Below are 17,287 nucleotides of genomic sequence, written 5' to 3' on the forward strand. Positions count from 1 at the left end.
TGACAATGAAGGAATGGTGATACAATCGTGACGCTTGAAGGGGAACATGCAGGCAAAGGTATCTCCATGGGTTTGGCTGCCTTTCTCCTATACGGTAGAACTCAAGGATTGAGAGATGCTATCCAAGAAACATGAGTAACTTGCTGCACTCACTTTGTGCTCCCAGTGGAGGAAGAATGCATGTAATTTTGCCTTCATAGATAGTCGTAAGTTACCGTAGAATTAGCAGCCTCTGATTTGCATCTGTAACTACAGCATTGATACAACTGGTCCAGTTTCTGTTCAATGGTAACCCCTAAGGAACTGCTGGTGGTGATTTGATGATGATGCTATTTGAATGAATGCAAAGAGGCAAGTGGTTGTTTCTGATTGGGAATAACCATTGCCTGACACTCGCGTGGAACAATTGTTAATTGCAGATCTTGCCCAGGTATGAATATTCTTCCTAGTCTAGTTGCACGTGGACACATTATCTGAGGAGTTTTAAATGGTACTGAACACTCTGCATTAGCAAACATCCCCACTTCTGACATGATGATGGAGGGAAGTTTATTGAAGAAGCAGCTGAAGGTGTTTGGGCCTGGGAAACTAACCGGAGGAAGTCCTGCAGCTTGGCTTGACAGTTCTAGAGAACAAGCACTAAGCAAGCAGCTTGGATGATGTTGGGGTTTCTAGCCTTTACTATTTCGAATGCACTCAGCCTTTTCTTTAATATCACATGGAGGAAACAAAAGTGGTTGAAGACCAGCATCTGTGCACGTAAGCTTTCCAGGAGTGGGGAATGACAGATCATCCATTCGGAATTTCAGCCTTGTATTCTGCTCTGAACTGATGGACTCCCCATCACTGAAGGTGGCGGTATTCATGAAATCTTCTCCCATCTGTTATTTAATTGTTCACCAGCTCTCATGGCTAGATGTGACCATAATGCAGGAGTTAAATATAATCTGTCATTTGCAAGATTGCTTCCTATGGTCATGCCTTCTATGGTAGTTTGTATGCACATCATTCTTTGTTGGAGCTGCTGCAGGTGAGAGCCTCGTTTCTGGTGACCAGATGCCTTTTCTTATACATCCTTCATTGAATAAGGTTTGCTCCCTTGACCTGATGGTAATGGAAGAGTGTTGACTATTTTGGACCACAAGGTTATATTTCAGAGCTTCTCAATCTGTTCTGAATCTACGCTGGTGTCACACACAGTGGTACTGCCACATAATGAAGGGTATCTACAGTGTGGTAGAAGGGTCATCATCTCCACAAAAGATTAAGAGATGGTTACTGCCAATAGTGCTGTCATAGATAGATGGATCTGTGACACGTAGATTGGTAAAGAGAAGATCAAGTAGGTTTTATCCCTTGTATTATTTCTTATCATCTGCCAGAGGCCCAGTCTGGCAAACATATATATGGCTAAATGAGTTAGTACTGGTGCAAACAAGTTACTTTTGGTGACGAACATTAAAAGCACCCAGCTTAGATACTTTACATGCCATTGATACTCTCAGTGCTTCGTCTAGTTTGAATGAAACATCAAGGAATACCGACTTGCCAGTTGAAAGAGGATATCAAGTAGTAATCAGCATATTTTCTTATCCACCTTTGACCTGATGCTATGAAACTTACTGCAGTCTCAGGGCAACCCTGTCCTATCTGTACATCATGATAGCATGGGCTTAAGTCATTTTGTCCTGCTCGTGGGAAAGAACATTTTCTAATTATAGTGATGGAGGGTCAGGATCATTGTTTGAAAGCTATGATTCGATGTACATGATTATGTCAAACTGTTGCTTTACTCGGCTGCGTGCCAGCTCTCTCAATTTTGATACAAGTCCCCTCTTATCAGTGGAAGGAACTTTGTAGGGTCACTGGAGTTGAGTGCATCTTTGTCTGATGCCCAGGTCAATGCTGCGTGGTCTGTCAGTGTTTCCTTTTAATAGACTTAGCAACATGGTTTGAATGAGTGGCTGATTCAGAGGACAGTTATAAGTTAACAATATCACTGTGGAGTCATATATAGGCCAGATGTGGTAAGGATGGCTGTCTGAATCACAGGAGAAATGCAAAATTTTCTGCATGTTTAAATGATAAATCAGGCATCCAATAAAAAAACGTTTTCTTTTTAAATCATTGGATTCAGGCATGAATCATAAGATTAGGCAGTTAGCTATGTATTATCATTCTGCATTTAAAAGCAGAAAATATGAATTGATAGGTCATCCCAACCTCATTACTAAATCATATGTGACCTACTCATTGGTTGTGGCATGTCGATCTGGCTCTTGTGTTACAAAAAATTGGTCCTCTGCCTTTGGCAATTATGAAGTAATTTCCCAGAGTGTTACTGAGATTGGGCACAGTAATTTTCCTCTCGCATTTTTTGCCTCATACGGGAGCCAACATATCAGTATCAGGCTGCATGATCCGATTAGTGGGACTAACCATCTTTCATTGCTCATTTTGATACGCCCATGTTGTTATGACCAAATCCAGAGTAAATTCTTCCCTACTGAGTCCTGAGGTTGATATAACATCTTTTGCCCTACTTTAATTTGTACACAAGCATGCATTAAGGACATGAAAAACAAGCCAGATAGACCTCTCTGAGTCAGCCAAAATTATGGAGTTAATTTTAGTTAACTCGAGTACAAGACTTATTAAAAAGTTAAAAACCCATCCCATAACATACACACAAACCTGTGAGCAAACAGATGATGATGTAGGATTGACATGGGGAGGGGGAAGGGAACGGAAAAAAAAAGTTACAGCTCTTATGTGAAGGAATTTACATTGATTTTGAAGTTCTGTTGGGCATTGTGACTATGCTGGTTGTTCTCCTGGAGACACACTGTTTAACCTGCATTTACTCTTATTCCCCAGAGTGGATGCTATGGCACTTGAGTTCTCTATTTCTGGAGATGTTCCAACTTGTGACAAAGACGGGGTCTTGGCTTGAGAAACTGCAGAGTGAGAAACAGATCAGACGATAATACATTCTGACAGGAGTCTGTCTCCTTGATGTTACTGTTTTCTGCTGCAAAACCACAAACTTTACAATCATGGCTTCTCACACACAGGCGAGGGATTCTGACATGTGAATAGTAGCTGTTGGCCCACAATGGGGACAATCCATTTTTGAGGAAGAGTCTTGATGATCTATTGTCAGATTTCTCCACATATATCTTTTGATTATAAATATGAGTATTGCAATTCCTTTTTCGCAACAGGTTTTGGAGGATACTCTTTTCTGTACACACTTGTCATCAGGAAATCCCAGAAAGACACCAGAAGATCCCCTCAAGGTCTCAGAATAGCGCCTATGCGGCACAGTGGTCGTGCGTCTTCTAACCTCAGGGTTAGAAGGCCTGGGTTCAAATCCTACCTGCTCCATAGATGTGTAATAACATCTTTGAACAGGTTGATTTAAATAAAGAGCTGAGCTAAATATTCCAGATGACAAATTTTAATGTATACTTAGTTATCCTTGGATAGTCTTTGAGATTGCGGTCAACAGTTTCGGCTGTCTAATTTAGATGTTATATTGAAAAATTTCTTGTTGAACACGACTACTTTCAGATCTGGTCACTGTGGCAGTCATTTATGGGTTCCATAAGACCATGAGATATGGGAGGAGAATTGGGTCATTTGGCCCAATGAGTCTACTCCGCCATTCCATCTTGGCTGATGTGTTTGTTAACCCCATTCTCCTGCCATGTCCCCATAATCCTTGATCCCCTTACTAACCAAGAGCCTATCTATCTCTGTCTTCAACACACTCAATGACTTGACCTCCAAGGCCCTCTGCAACAATGAGTTCCACAGATTCACTACCCTCTGGCTGAAGAAATTCCTCCTCATCTCTGTTCTAAAGGGTCGTCTCTTCACTCTTTGGCTGTGTCCTCGGGTCCAAGTCTCTCCAACCGGTGGAAACGTATTCTCACCCAAATATGTTTTCTCTCAAACCCAGGTCCAAGGCACTTAAGTTATTCAATGGTATTTAATGATTAATAGTCCACATTTTATGTCAAGATAACAATATTACCATAGTTGAAGGAAATACATGCATATTCACTATGTCTTAAATGCATCTGGTTTTTATTTTAAAAACAAGCTGCAGGTTGACGGATTATAGTTTATGATAACTTTCTATTTTGGACAATAAAAAGGTATTTGCAAGATTCAGAACAGTTGTTGTTATTGGTCAATGAGCAGACCTTTACCTGGCATTAACACTGATTTAAACTATACGGGTGAGATTGACATGGATATTCAATTAAAAGATACATTGTGCAACATTGACATCACATCAATAATGATAATTAACTTGCGTTTCCTAAACATGATGGCACAACAGAAATCACAAACAGGGAGTTCTTTAACATTGTTGGTGTTACACAAAACGTAGTTTTTATTACAGACGAAGTGTCAGAAATAAAGTCACATTTCGGTTAAATGTTTAGTAGGGTTAAAAATGTAATTAGCTCGAAAGAGAAAATAAAATATACGCAAGTACGATTTCCATTTTCCTTAACAGTGGGATTAACACTGCAATAAATGAAAGCTCCTTTATCAACTCTCATGAGAATCTGAGGTGGGAAGTACAGAATGTTCAAGTGTCATGTATTTTTTCCAACACATTGGCCGGTGTGCTAACAGTTTCTGGTATGCTTGTTTTTGAAAGGAAGCCAAAGGATGATGAAAGGAAATCACTCAACAAGTTTGACTGTTTTGTAAATGAAGACATTTTAGGCAAAGTCACTTAACAAATCTCAGTTAAATCAGTGCAGCTTGATTCCAAGCTTAAAAAAAAGTAGCACTTGTAGACAAACAATATACAGCACAGATTATTCAATTCCTAACCACTTCTAAACAAATATGGGTGAGGAAAGTAAAATGATTTCGCTCATTTTAAGCTGAAAGCCTCTATATCTAGTGTTACACCTGCGAGACTTTATAAGGTGGTTATGTTTTAGACTGTCTCCTTTCGGATCAATCTAAATTTGTAATTTAAACTTGGCAGTCAATATAATCCTTCATCTTTGGCCTGCGAAACAGCAGGTTCAGCTCATTAATCTTTTTTTTTCGGTAATCCATGTTTCCTCTGAGACAGAGGGTTGTGGGTTCAAAATTGTGTCAGGATTTGAACATATAATCTAAGGTGACACTCTAACATAGTGCAAAGGGAGGGCTCAAACTGTCAAAACTGCAATTTCTTTGAAGAGGTAAAAGGCATCGTGGGCAGGGGCATGTGATCTCCTACCAGTTCTGATGGACAAAAAGCCCAAATGACCTGATTTCCATGGGGACAGCGGCCCAATTCAAGCCCAGTTGGAAGTATGTTCCAATTTTTTAATATCTGGAGCCAAAGAGAGAATCACTTAGCCCTGTCAGACTTGCAGAAACAATGGACAGATAGGAGGTCCTGTGGCAATGGAACCTGCGCAGATTTAAGGGCATTGGAAGTGGGTCTTACCACTAAGTCAGTTCAGGGATTTTCAGAAGACTGCAGGAAGCTACTTTCCAAGGACAGGAGATGTTATGTGCACTCAGTAAAATGGGGAGAAGGGAGCCCGTAGAAGGCTTGGAGTAACTTTGGACCGATTCCTGTAAAAATAATACAATTCTACAGAGAATGCAGTTTGACGTATAATATGACATGAGGTTTTCAGTCACATTATTAAGTCTTTTCTTTCGTTTAATGTGCTCGGTCCTTGTTGATTTTAGTCTCCTGCTCCAGCAAAAGTCTTAAAACATGAAGCCTTGTCGCGTGTGTTTTAGGTCAGTCACAGCAATTTCAAATTTCTTACGAGAAGCTATAAGTCCCTGTAGCAATCTTAATAATAGTTTATGGTGTCATTCTGCATATCTCTTGACCAATGGAGACAAAAGTGTCACTAACATTATCATGCCAGAAAGAGATATCCCAACAATCTCATTGATTTCTGTGATCTTGCTGTCAATATATTAGGCACCATATTGGTTTAAGTAACTTTCAAATTAATTAAATGTAAAGAATGAACTCTAGAATGTTACTGAGAGGTGTGATGGGGCACTATACAGCTGCAAGTCTCTTCTTCTGTTTGAACTTGATGTGAAAAATTTATTGCAAGCAATAGCAGTTCTGGCATACAATATTACATTTTGTGCAAAACTAACTGAAATCAGAAGCCACAGGAGAAATGAACTTTATGGAGAGAAGTGTTGGATGGTATGGCAGAGAAAGAATGAGAACAAGAAGCAAGTTGACAGATGGAGACTGTGCAAGGAACAATATCAGAAATGGTGAAGAATATACAGGATTGAGGGCTATAGTCAAAACTATGACAAGGTAAAAATGAACAAGAATAATTAAGGGAAAAAAAGTTATAAAATTAGTTCCAGGATAATTATTGAAATTTAAGAATTCTAAGGAGACCACTGTACTGCTTTCCTCTGTGACCAGTGCTAGCATTTCATCAGTTAGAAATTAAGTGAAGGGCTAACATTCCACCAGCTAGCATACAAACATTGAAAAGCTGATGTCGGTTTGCTATTGAACCAAAGCAACTAAATCTCTCGTGCAGAGGTCACATGTGGTTTAAACTTGTCCTCCCATTAAATGTGCAATTGATGAATGCCGTGTTATATCAAATTCCTGACCAGTAGATTGAATTCAATGTACAATGTATTAATGGTGTATGATTATTTTACTAAGTTAGACATTCCTGGCATCAGTGTAGGGGATGGATTGAAACCTCCTCAACAAAACAAAAACAGATTCAGCAAATTTCAAGGAGATGAAACAAAATTTCAAGCAAGATAATAACAGAAGCTTAAACTTCATTGCAGCAACATTCAATAGCACTACCGCCCACCAAAACAGGCACAGGGATTGCAATTTGGGATTAACACGTGACAGCCCCTTCTGATGCAGGCAGGAGTAAACTTCCTGATGTCTGCTAACTTCCATAATTATGATGTACAAGCTGGGGGTCACGAATTCTGAAAGGCTAACTTGAAGTTCAGGCTGGCCTGCAGCACTTAAAGAGGAAGCACACTTTCCCAGGAAGAGATGGTGGAAGTCAATGACTTCACTCTGGGAAAGACATGAAGTGGGCTCCAAGGTTCTGCGACTCAGCCTTAGTGCAGGAAGTGGATGGAAAGAAAGAGGTCTTTGATCCACAGGGAATCAGGAGGCTTCTTAAACACTGGAAAAGAAAGTCAGAGCAGATAGCTCAAATGACCCAAATACAGTGTCACAAGAAGTTCAATTCCATCACCTAAGTGGTCATGGTCAATGAATTCATCCACCAATGTCATACCCCACCAAGTGACTCCTTACCCTCACACATTTACCAACAAGAGCTATGATCTATCACTCATACTTCACTGGACCCTCACACTTTCCACTGTTGCAAGTCTCCCATATCTCACAGCTCCACTACTTTATGAACCAGTGCCTCAGAGTCAGAGTCAATGTCTCAAATTCCAGTGCAACACACAGTAGAAGTCACACAACAGTCGAGTCCTGCACTTGAAGTCACAAAAGCTCAGCTCGTTACCATGCAAACTCCAACTGCTGTTGTCATCACCCTGGCTATCAGGGTCGTAAAGGGCTTGCAGCCCCATACCAGCAATCCATCCAGCAGCAGCTTGCTCAGATTTCTGAAGGGTCACCCTGGGGTTGTGCTAGCAGCCATGTGGAACACAAACCTGTTGCCCTCTTTCACGATGACAGGCTCTGCTTCCTACCATTGCTACTCCACCAGCAGCCTAGCCTCCTGCCTTCTATGCCAAGCTGGTGCAATCCAAAGCCAGGCCTTCTAGGGACAGAGGTGTGCAAAAGGTGTCTCTCCTCTGGTGAGTGTCTGCAGCTTTTCGCAAGCAACGTAACAACAACCAAGGTAGCTCTGTGAGTACAACCATCAGGAGAGGAAATGACACAAAGAATCAGCAGCAACAGAATGATCAAGGGTGAACATGACTTTTGTAACAAACCAACCGTTCCGTAAGAAATAAAGAATATTGTCTTAGAGATGTCTTTTATTTCAGCCCTGTGGCTGGGAGGATGCTGTGGTGACCAGTAACAGATGTATAACATGGTGTGGGACAGTTGGTGAATGAAGAATTGGAATTGCATTCATTAGTACTGCAAGCAGCTAAGCTACTATTGTACATACTGCAGGCAGAAAGGCAATGTGCTGGATGTTTCACAGCTTCCTCCTACACAGTTGCTCAAAGTAGAGCGAATGGCGAGATTACGTAGATTGTAGCAGAACACAACAAATTATAGCTCTAGTTCCATGAAATACTACATGGCTCCTCCCAAGAATGGGCTAGGAAGCCGAGGTAATGGTTAATAATGTACTCACTGTTGTTTCATGTTAGCATGGCTCTTGTTAAAGCATACACTGCAATTGTGAGTCAGGTTGATTGTACCTGGTGCCCAGTAGCCACACTCCAGTTTCTCATTATGGTTCTAATGCTAAGTTCAACAAGCTGGCAGAGAAAAAAAAACCACAATGCCCACTGGCATAATCCTGGCCATTGGACTACATTATCAGTATTGTCAAATGCCAAACAGACATAGAGAGTGTGGACCCTTTGTAGTTGCAATACATGTCTCAATGCACAAGCAGGACCTACAGAGCGAGAGCTGGATAGTTAATGACACTTTGCACAAAGGGAGCCATGTAATCCCGGAAAAGCCACTTGCTCACTCTACTTTGCTTACCTTTGCTGAAGAACACAACACACTCCCTCTCTTTACATACATTTCGTCGGTCACCTCAATGATACAAAAATGGAGGACAAACAACAAGGTGTTGGTGGTGTGAAAACATCAAAAACTTGCATTAATCCATTTAATGCAATAATACATTCCAATGCACTTTACAGGGGCCCATCACAAAACAAAGTCCAACACTAATCCATGTAAGGGTGTATTAAGGCACAAGACCATATGCTTTCTCAGAGAGGCAGGTTTTAAGATTTATTTTAATGGAGAGTATGATGCGGAGCACTGGGGATAAGTGTGTGTTACATGCTGCCTGATGCCACAATCTTTCCACGTGACACACTCCCAGGATCAAGAGTAATGACCCTCTCAAATTAATAACCACTGTCTTGCACTAGAAAAATGTTTAGAAGGTGTAAACATTATTTTGAACTACACAGTACCTCTGGTACTCAATATACAGGCACCAGACAACCAAACTTTACTGAAAATGTTGACAGCAAGTTACTAAACTTTCTTGTGCAAGTTTTAAAAATGTACTTCATTCTATTGTACTTCTGAAAATTAATCCACATTCCAGAATTTCAAAATCAATAAACGAAAAGACAGATCTTCTTCAAATATCAAATGCAAGTATTTAATGTCCATTAGGTTGTAAAATCAGGAGATCACCAGTCAAATCTGCACTTAAAATACCTTTAAAAGGAAAACAGGAAGCACCAAACATTCAGAGCCCACCTGCTCATTCACTCGGGAATGGGATGGCCCATGGTGGATTAGAATTTTCACAATATCCATGTCGCCCTTCCAAGCAGCCAAATGGAGTGGAAAGCAACCCTTGTTATCTGCCACATTGGTGGAGGCTTCATACTGAAGGAGCTTCAGAACAACATCCCTACAAGATAAGGGTCAAAATATAAACAAGAGAATTAATCTAGAATCTAATTCAGAGTACCAGAGTCAAAGTGACACCAAAATCTAAAACAGAATGTCATTTACTTGAAACACCAACCGTGTTTCTCTTTGGGTAGGTACCATCTGAGCTGTTCTGTATTTCCAGCATTTTGTGTCTACATGTCCGATTAAATATAGGTACAGTGGTAAGTACAACACAACACAGTAATCACGGCAGTAGGTAGTGTACAACTTGGCAGTGATGTAGATCATGCAACACAATGTTGGCGCTATGTTCCAGACAGCACAATGTCAATAGTACATCCAAATAGTTAAAGACATAGGTATGTGTGATACAAGAATTGTTGTGCTTTATACTACAGGACTCATGGTATAGCATAGACTTGGCTCATGGAACTAAAATAAATTCTCCAAGATCAGATAACACAAAAGCAAAATTTCACTAATACTGTTATTGTAAAGACCAACTTAGTTTGTTTTAACCACAGTTATTAAATGTTTCCAATGCAGAACACTGAATAAATTCAACCACTTAAAAGGAAGAGCGAATCATTTAAAAAAAAACAATTTTAATCAAGAAATAGAGTGACATTATACTTAGTTTATGCTGTAAAAAATATTCCTCTCCTCACAGACAAGGTCATTTGTTTCCTTTGAAGAAAATCTTGCTGCTCCACCAAAAGCTAAAAGCAGTACATGAGATGTTGAAAGTTCTTTCATAGAATCATCACAGAATGCCTACTGTGTGGAAACAGGCCATTCGGCCCAACAAGTCCACACCACCCCTCTGAAGATCATCCCACCCTGACTCACTTCCCTACCCCTGCATTTCCCCATGTCTAACCCAAATATCCCTGGACACTACGGGCAATTTAGCATGGCCAATCCACCTAGCCTGCACATCTTTGGACTATGGGAAGAAACCAGAGGAAATCCACACAGACATGGGGAGAATGTGCAAACTCCACACAGACAGTTTGCCTGAAGGTGGAATTGAACCTGGGTCCCTGGCACTGTGAGGCAACAGGGCTAACCACTGAGCCACCGTGCCACCCCTATGCCAGACCTTCAATGCCAGACTCATGTAGCTCCCACATAGATAATAATCCCCATGAAAGAACTGCACAAAACTGTTTCCTTAAATGACAAAGCTTTTCATTCAAGAAGTGAGAATTTTTCCTAATAGTCACATCCATTACAATGTTCCAAACTGAAGTGTTCAGTTCTACAGGGGTACGGGATCAGAGGGATTGGGTTATATATTTCCAAACCTCACTGAAGTTGCAGGGTATATGCAGAGCGTGGTAAATAAAACAACAGAATCCCAAGCTTTATTGACAGAGCTGTAGAGTTTCAAGCAAGGAAGTTAAGTTTCACAGGTATGAAATAATTTGGCCTCAACTGGAATATTGCATCCAGTTCTGGGAAACACGCTTTAGGCAATATGCAAAGGCAATAGAGAAGGTGCAGAAATAAAAACAAAGGAATGGTTCTAGAGATAGGGGACTTCAACATAAAAAACTTTGGAGAAGTTGGGGTTTTCCCCCCTGGAGAAGGTTAAAAGCAGATTTAAGAGAGGTGTTCAAAATCAGAGGGGATCTGGACACTGTAGATAGACAGAAGCTGTTCCCACTGGTGGAAGAATCGAGTACCAAAGGAAATTGACTTAAGGTAATAAGCAAAAGAAACACTGACACAGGTTGCTTTAAACTCCATGATTCTGTTGCTTTATGAACCATGTTCAATGATTCAACAAATCAACAAATCTCTCTGATCCCATACCCCTGTAGAAGTGAACCTTTAGTTTACATCGTGATGGTGGCTGCAAATCCCCGGAAAGCTACCCACTAAAGAAACAATTCAGAGCAGATCTTCCAGATTTGTGTAGTGAGTGGTTAAGATCTGGATTGCACTGACAATGTGGCGGTCGAGGCATTCGGGGGGGATTGATTCATGATCTGAAAATGAAAAATTTCAGGGCCACAGAGAAAAGGCAGGTAGTAGCACTAGATGAACTGCTCGTTAGGAGGGTAGGCACAAACAATGGGCTGACTAGCCCATCTTAGCCACTGCACAAGAAAGGTCTGACAGCATTTTAGAAGTCTTCACCATTATCCTGACAACTAACACTGCACAGAGCAAATACTGAAATAGGAACCTTCCTAATCCCGGTGACTCAGTACCCAATAAATACTAAACAGATTAAAAAACAAAGTACTCAAATTTCCAAAGAGAGAGAGTCATATTTGACTTGAAATGCGACAGTTGTTGAAATATGGGGTTGGTTAGCTTAGTTGGTTAGACAGCTGTCTTGTCATGCCAACAGCATGGGCTCAATTCCCATACCAGCTGAGGTTACAGACCTTATCAGCCTGTCCCTAGCCTGAAACATGGTGACAAAAAATCAATTTTTATTAAAAAATAGAGCCATAAGTCACCGAGATCATTGAAATGTTAATGAGCTAAGCTTTGACATTGTTATTTAATTGAGGCAGGCAACAGGAAAACACCTCAAATCTATCAGATAGGAAAGTCTTTGCTCCAATTCAGCCTGTGGACAAAGGGAATAAAAATGCAAACTCAAGTGTGGTTCACAAACAGGTGCTCAACCAGAAAGACGCTTTTGCAAGGTATCAGGGAACAACTCACAAAACTGGACATCTACGTGAGGCACCTCTCAAAAAAGGAGAGAAAGATTGTGGGAAGAAGCACAAAGTTATAAGGACTGAATATAATAAATTACTGAGGAACAGGGGTAACTACAGGACAAGAATGCTGTAACAAAGGCATGTGACTGACCATAAAAGCTAATATCCCTCAACAATCTGCTGCCTAGCCAGCTCTTTTACCATGCTGTTTTGTTAAAGACATTCTAAACCATCCAAAAAACTTACTTACTTCCAAGCTTGAACTCCTGTTGCACATTTCTGGAGTGTGATAATCTCAAGCATAGCAGCACTCAAATCTAAGTGGTTTATTTCTGAATATCCAAAATATAGGATTTTTAAGAAATATAAATTTGTTGCATTACTATTAAATTCATAATAACCTCATGATTTGTTACTAATCTACTGGTCTCTGTAATGATCTCACTAAGCTCTATATAACTTGGATTTGGGGCTTAATCATTTAAAGTATGAATGTGTGTGCAACACAAGTAGCTCGATTCCGGAACTGAATTCAGGTCACAGACACCCTAAAGAAACCATTCATTAGCAGGACATCAGAGATCAGAGATCAGGGATAAAATTCAATTCTAACAATTTTTAAAAAGTCAGAATATTTATCTCCTAGGCAAAATCAATGGAAGTCAGTGAAAATTAGGGGGAAAATTCTCCTCTGGTTGGAGTCATATCTGGCACATAAGAAGATGGTTGTGGTTGTTGGAGGTCAATTATCCAGAATATCTCTACTGGAATTTCTCAGGGTAGAGTCCTAGGCCCAACCATTTTCCGCTGCTTCATCAATGGCCTTCCCTTCATCATAACGTCAGAAGTGGGGATGCTCACAGATGATTGCACGTCAAGGGGAGATGGTTAAATTCTCTTACTGGAGATAGCCATTGCCTGGCATGTGTCGCACGAATGTTACTTGCCACTTCTCAGCCCAAGCCTGGATATTGCCCAGGTCTTGCTGAATTTGAACATGGATGTTTGTGGATGATTGCGCAAAGTTTGGCACTTTCACAATTCTTCAGATTCTGAAGCAGACTTATACGTTTTCCAGTTCTCTGCTTACTATTACTGTTACATTATATTTACACAGCCTACTAAAGACACTCCGCTTACTCCACTGCACTGAAATAGAGTAAGTGAAAGTGAGGATCTCTAGACTGGAGCAAAAGATGTCTTAATATCACGCCTTAAAGTCACACTGCCTACTGTGCAATCAAATAACATCCCCCTTTTCCAATAAACAGGTACAGTAGACACAATATCACCATGCATGAATGCATTGCCTTGGCAAATGTTTGACAGTCCAAGCTGGTCCTTATTGAGTTATCATGACTTGGTTGCGTAGCTTCATTCAGCCATTTGTGGTCTGTCATCACAGATGGAAGTGCATAATTTAATGAATATGTATGGTTGTTATCTGTTCTGCTATTTTCAGATCCAAGCTGCCACCATGTGATGGATGGTTGATGACATGCGGTTCAGATATGTCACCTATTTCAGGACTTGAACATTGCTCATTAAAATGTCATATAACCTAGGCTGGACACAACAATGTGGTATTTTTCCATAAACACACAAGTTAGTATCAATATTTCAAACCTATGTGCATTGACCTGGTTCAACTTGGGATAACTGTCTGCATACTCATTGATTATGCTCTCTCACATTATTTTCCTCCTTCCCAATAGTGCATCATGTGAGATAGGAGAGTGGAATGGAAGAACTATGTGGATCTGTCTCCCAAACGTGAGAGCTGCTTCTGAAGCTAAACCAATACCTTGAGGAATAGCACGTTGATTTAGCAGAGTTGTCCAAAAATCTTGACAAGTCACTTTACACCGGACTATCATGGATTTTATGCTAAAAGCAGAGCATTCTGCATGTCTGTTCAATTAATGTTAGATGAAAAGGTGACAACAAGTCTAACACCTCTTTTCCTGCATGTCTCAGAAGGACTAGTGAATTTTGGACCTTTGTCAGATAAAATTTGTTGAAGAACACCAACCATAATGAATATGGGGGTGAATTTGTCAACAACCATTACACTGGTGGTATCCTTGATTTGTCACACAAAAGGGAACTTAGTGAAGTAGTCAGTCACCAGAATTGATCATATCCTTGAACATGGAAAGAACCAGTGATAATCCTGCATCAGGCTCAGAAGAAATCTTGTGTGGATGGAGAAGTTCTCGCAATTGTTAAGGATGATGGAGTCGACATTTCACATGACTTAATTAGTTGATTGACATTCTTACTGATGCCAGACAAATAAAAGTATTAATGCACCTTCTGAGTTCCTTTTTTCGGCACTGTGACCTCTATATACGGTCTAGTAATTCTTGACAGGAGTTGGCCGAATTCGTACATATTTGCCTTTGAAGATTACATTTCTGGAAAGACCTAGTTCATCTCTTAATTATTAGAATTGAACTGGAGCAATATCTGATGTGGCTTGCTGAATTTGCTGCGCTCGGCTGTGACCAAAATGAACAAAATCAACATTGTGATCTAAAATGTTCGATGTGGCAACTGACCAGTTTGTTACCTGGTGGATCGCAATATGTAGATCCAGATGTGCCAGTAGACTAATAGAAGAAGGTCCTGCTGTATCAATGATGTAAAAAGGTTTCAGGTGCCCACTCTGAGGAGCCTATTGATATGGAAGACTGATGATGCCAATGCAAGGGATGTCAGACCCACTGTAAGCAGCTTATTATGTGTGAACTGCACAGCACCGTGCCAGTTTCTGAATGCATCTCTTTCATCCCTTTCATGCATCTTACAACTTCCACTGGCATTAGTATCAATTTTGGCATATAGCACATGGGGTCTACTCCTTTTGGGGTCGATCATTTGGAAGAAGGTAAACACTTCAGATTTTGAGAGTGTCCATGTGGTGTGTCAAATGGACTACAAGTACTGTCTGTATGGAGACTGTAAACTGTGATTTGGAGATACCTCTTGGACGACATTGGTATGCTTGCATGCCATGGATTAAACTTTGGCAATTCTCTTGACATTGTTCCTTGATTGACTCTTCTTTAAAAGCTGCTCTGGAGCATTACATTGCAGTTTGGATTTCCCAGGACAATTGGATTTGTTGCACATTTTAGCTGAATGTGCCCTTGTAGAAAGCTGCATGCACAATCACAATTAAGATAGTCAAAAGAGAAATAGTTTACCACATATAGTACTATGAGTAGAAAACATTACAGACAAAATTCTAAAGATCACAGGTCCAAACCATAAGGTGGAAAGTCCTTTCTCTCTGACAGTTCCTTCGATTATTTTTTCACAATGGTGAGATGCTATTGTATGTGTGGTGGGGGAAAAAAGTAAAGTCGCCATAGCCCTATTGGAACATAGTGCTGCTCTCTCATTAGAGAGGGAGGAGGGAGAGAGAGAACCGGTGGTGGCTTAACCTAAGATTCACCACCTCTCAGATGACGGAAGAAGTTGCGAAGGTGAATCCTTTGTGTTAATCTAAACTGGTGTGGGAATTGAACCCATGCAGTTGGAATCACTTGACACTGCAAGCCAGCCATCTAGCCAACTGTGCTAACTGACCCCTAATCAATCAGGTTAAGTTGGATCTTTTCTTCTATGAATTCTTTGAAGCTTTCTGGATGTTTCTGTCTTAGAGGGGTTCTGGCTGTATTCCACACTCTGCAAGTCTTGGCACTTACAGCTTTACAATCCACTCCAGAGCCCTGACCAGAGAGCCATTGCCAGGCAGAATTTCTTCAACTCAAAAAATATAGGCTCAGATCATCCTTTTTCTCTACGAGACAGCACAGCTCAAAAATATGCAACACTTATTTTTCAAGTCTCATGACTTTTCCTGCTTCCTTCAGTTATAACTGTCCAGCTGCCACTTCAGTTTATAAAATGAGAAATACATGGTTGCTTACATAGAAGATGGATGAAGCATCGGATTAGGTCAAGATTATAAAAATCACACACCAAAGGAAAGCACCATGTGAATAATCAATTCACATTCATAGAATATACAGATAGAACAACAAACAAACGATGGGGTGTGCTTCAATTGGCCTGTGATACAGTCATGTTTTAGCAGCTGATAATTTTGGGAACTAAATAGGGCAGTCAATATATACGGATAACAGTTGATTAGGCAGGAGAATTGGGATGATGCAGTCAGAACTGTAAATGCAATAAGCAGCTTTACACATTAAACATTCTACTCTATGACACAGTGCTGAAAAGCTCCCGATAGCAGCATCAGATTTTCTTCGGCAGCTCAGCCAGGCTCTTCAGACTAATCCCCTTGCTATAGCTGCATGACTTTTTCCTCCAGGGTGTCCATAACAATGTCTCCCTGCACTTATTCATGCAGCATGCAAATTTCCTCAATGATTGATTCCCTGCCTAGACCTGTCCAGACAGTTGGAGCGCTAGAATATTCTATGACGACTCTGGTGGCACTTCATTATACCCATTTTCAGTTGGTAACCATGGATACTCCAAAGATCAAATGAAGCATGACAGTAAAGAATAGCTTTGGTAGATCCAGGCTGCAAATTGCCTCCGAGAGTCAAATATTGATGGGACAGTGGACTGCTTTAAAAATGAAATTACTGTGATATTGCCTTGGAGCACTGACTTGCATAGTTCTGTTAGTAATAAATGGAAGTTTAGCGGAATTTACTTTCCCATGTTATACCGGCATCGCTGGCACAATCTGAAATTCCCAGAATCTTCAGAAATGCTGCCTCTGTCCAAATTCCTCAGCCTCTCCCTAGTGCTGTTGGCTGCCGGAGATGAAATGAGACAAAATTACTTCCTCAAGCAAACAAGGAATTCATTGTCACATGGTTTACTTATTGGTGTACCGCAGCTGAATAGATGTATTCTAAACAATCTGTTGAAAGATGCTATTACACAGCTCTGGAGCAGGTGGGTCTTGAACCCAGGCCTCCTGGCTCAGAGATAGGGGCACGACCACTACAATACTAAATTGTAG

General features: G+C 40.6%; 1 protein-coding gene across 7 annotated transcripts in view; it reads right to left on the reverse strand.

Annotated features, from left to right (window-relative positions):
- anks1b (ankyrin repeat and sterile alpha motif domain containing 1B) overlaps positions 1–17,287 on the reverse strand; it is a 737,478-nt gene that overhangs the window by 507,886 nt on the left and 212,305 nt on the right. For all 7 annotated transcript variants that reach the window (XR_007264449.1, XM_048610130.1, XM_048610129.1 and 4 more), the window contains exon 3: positions 9,452–9,608. Coding sequence is in view for 6 of the 7 variants with exons in the window: in XM_048610130.1 (XP_048466087.1) it covers positions 9,452–9,608 (157 nt within the window). In the remaining variant the exon portion in view is untranslated. The remainder of the gene's footprint in view (positions 1–9,451; positions 9,609–17,287) is intronic.

This window comes from Rhincodon typus, chromosome 22, assembly GCF_021869965.1.
Source record: "Rhincodon typus isolate 14 chromosome 22, sRhiTyp1.1, whole genome shotgun sequence".
NCBI lineage: Eukaryota > Metazoa > Chordata > Chondrichthyes > Orectolobiformes > Rhincodontidae > Rhincodon > Rhincodon typus.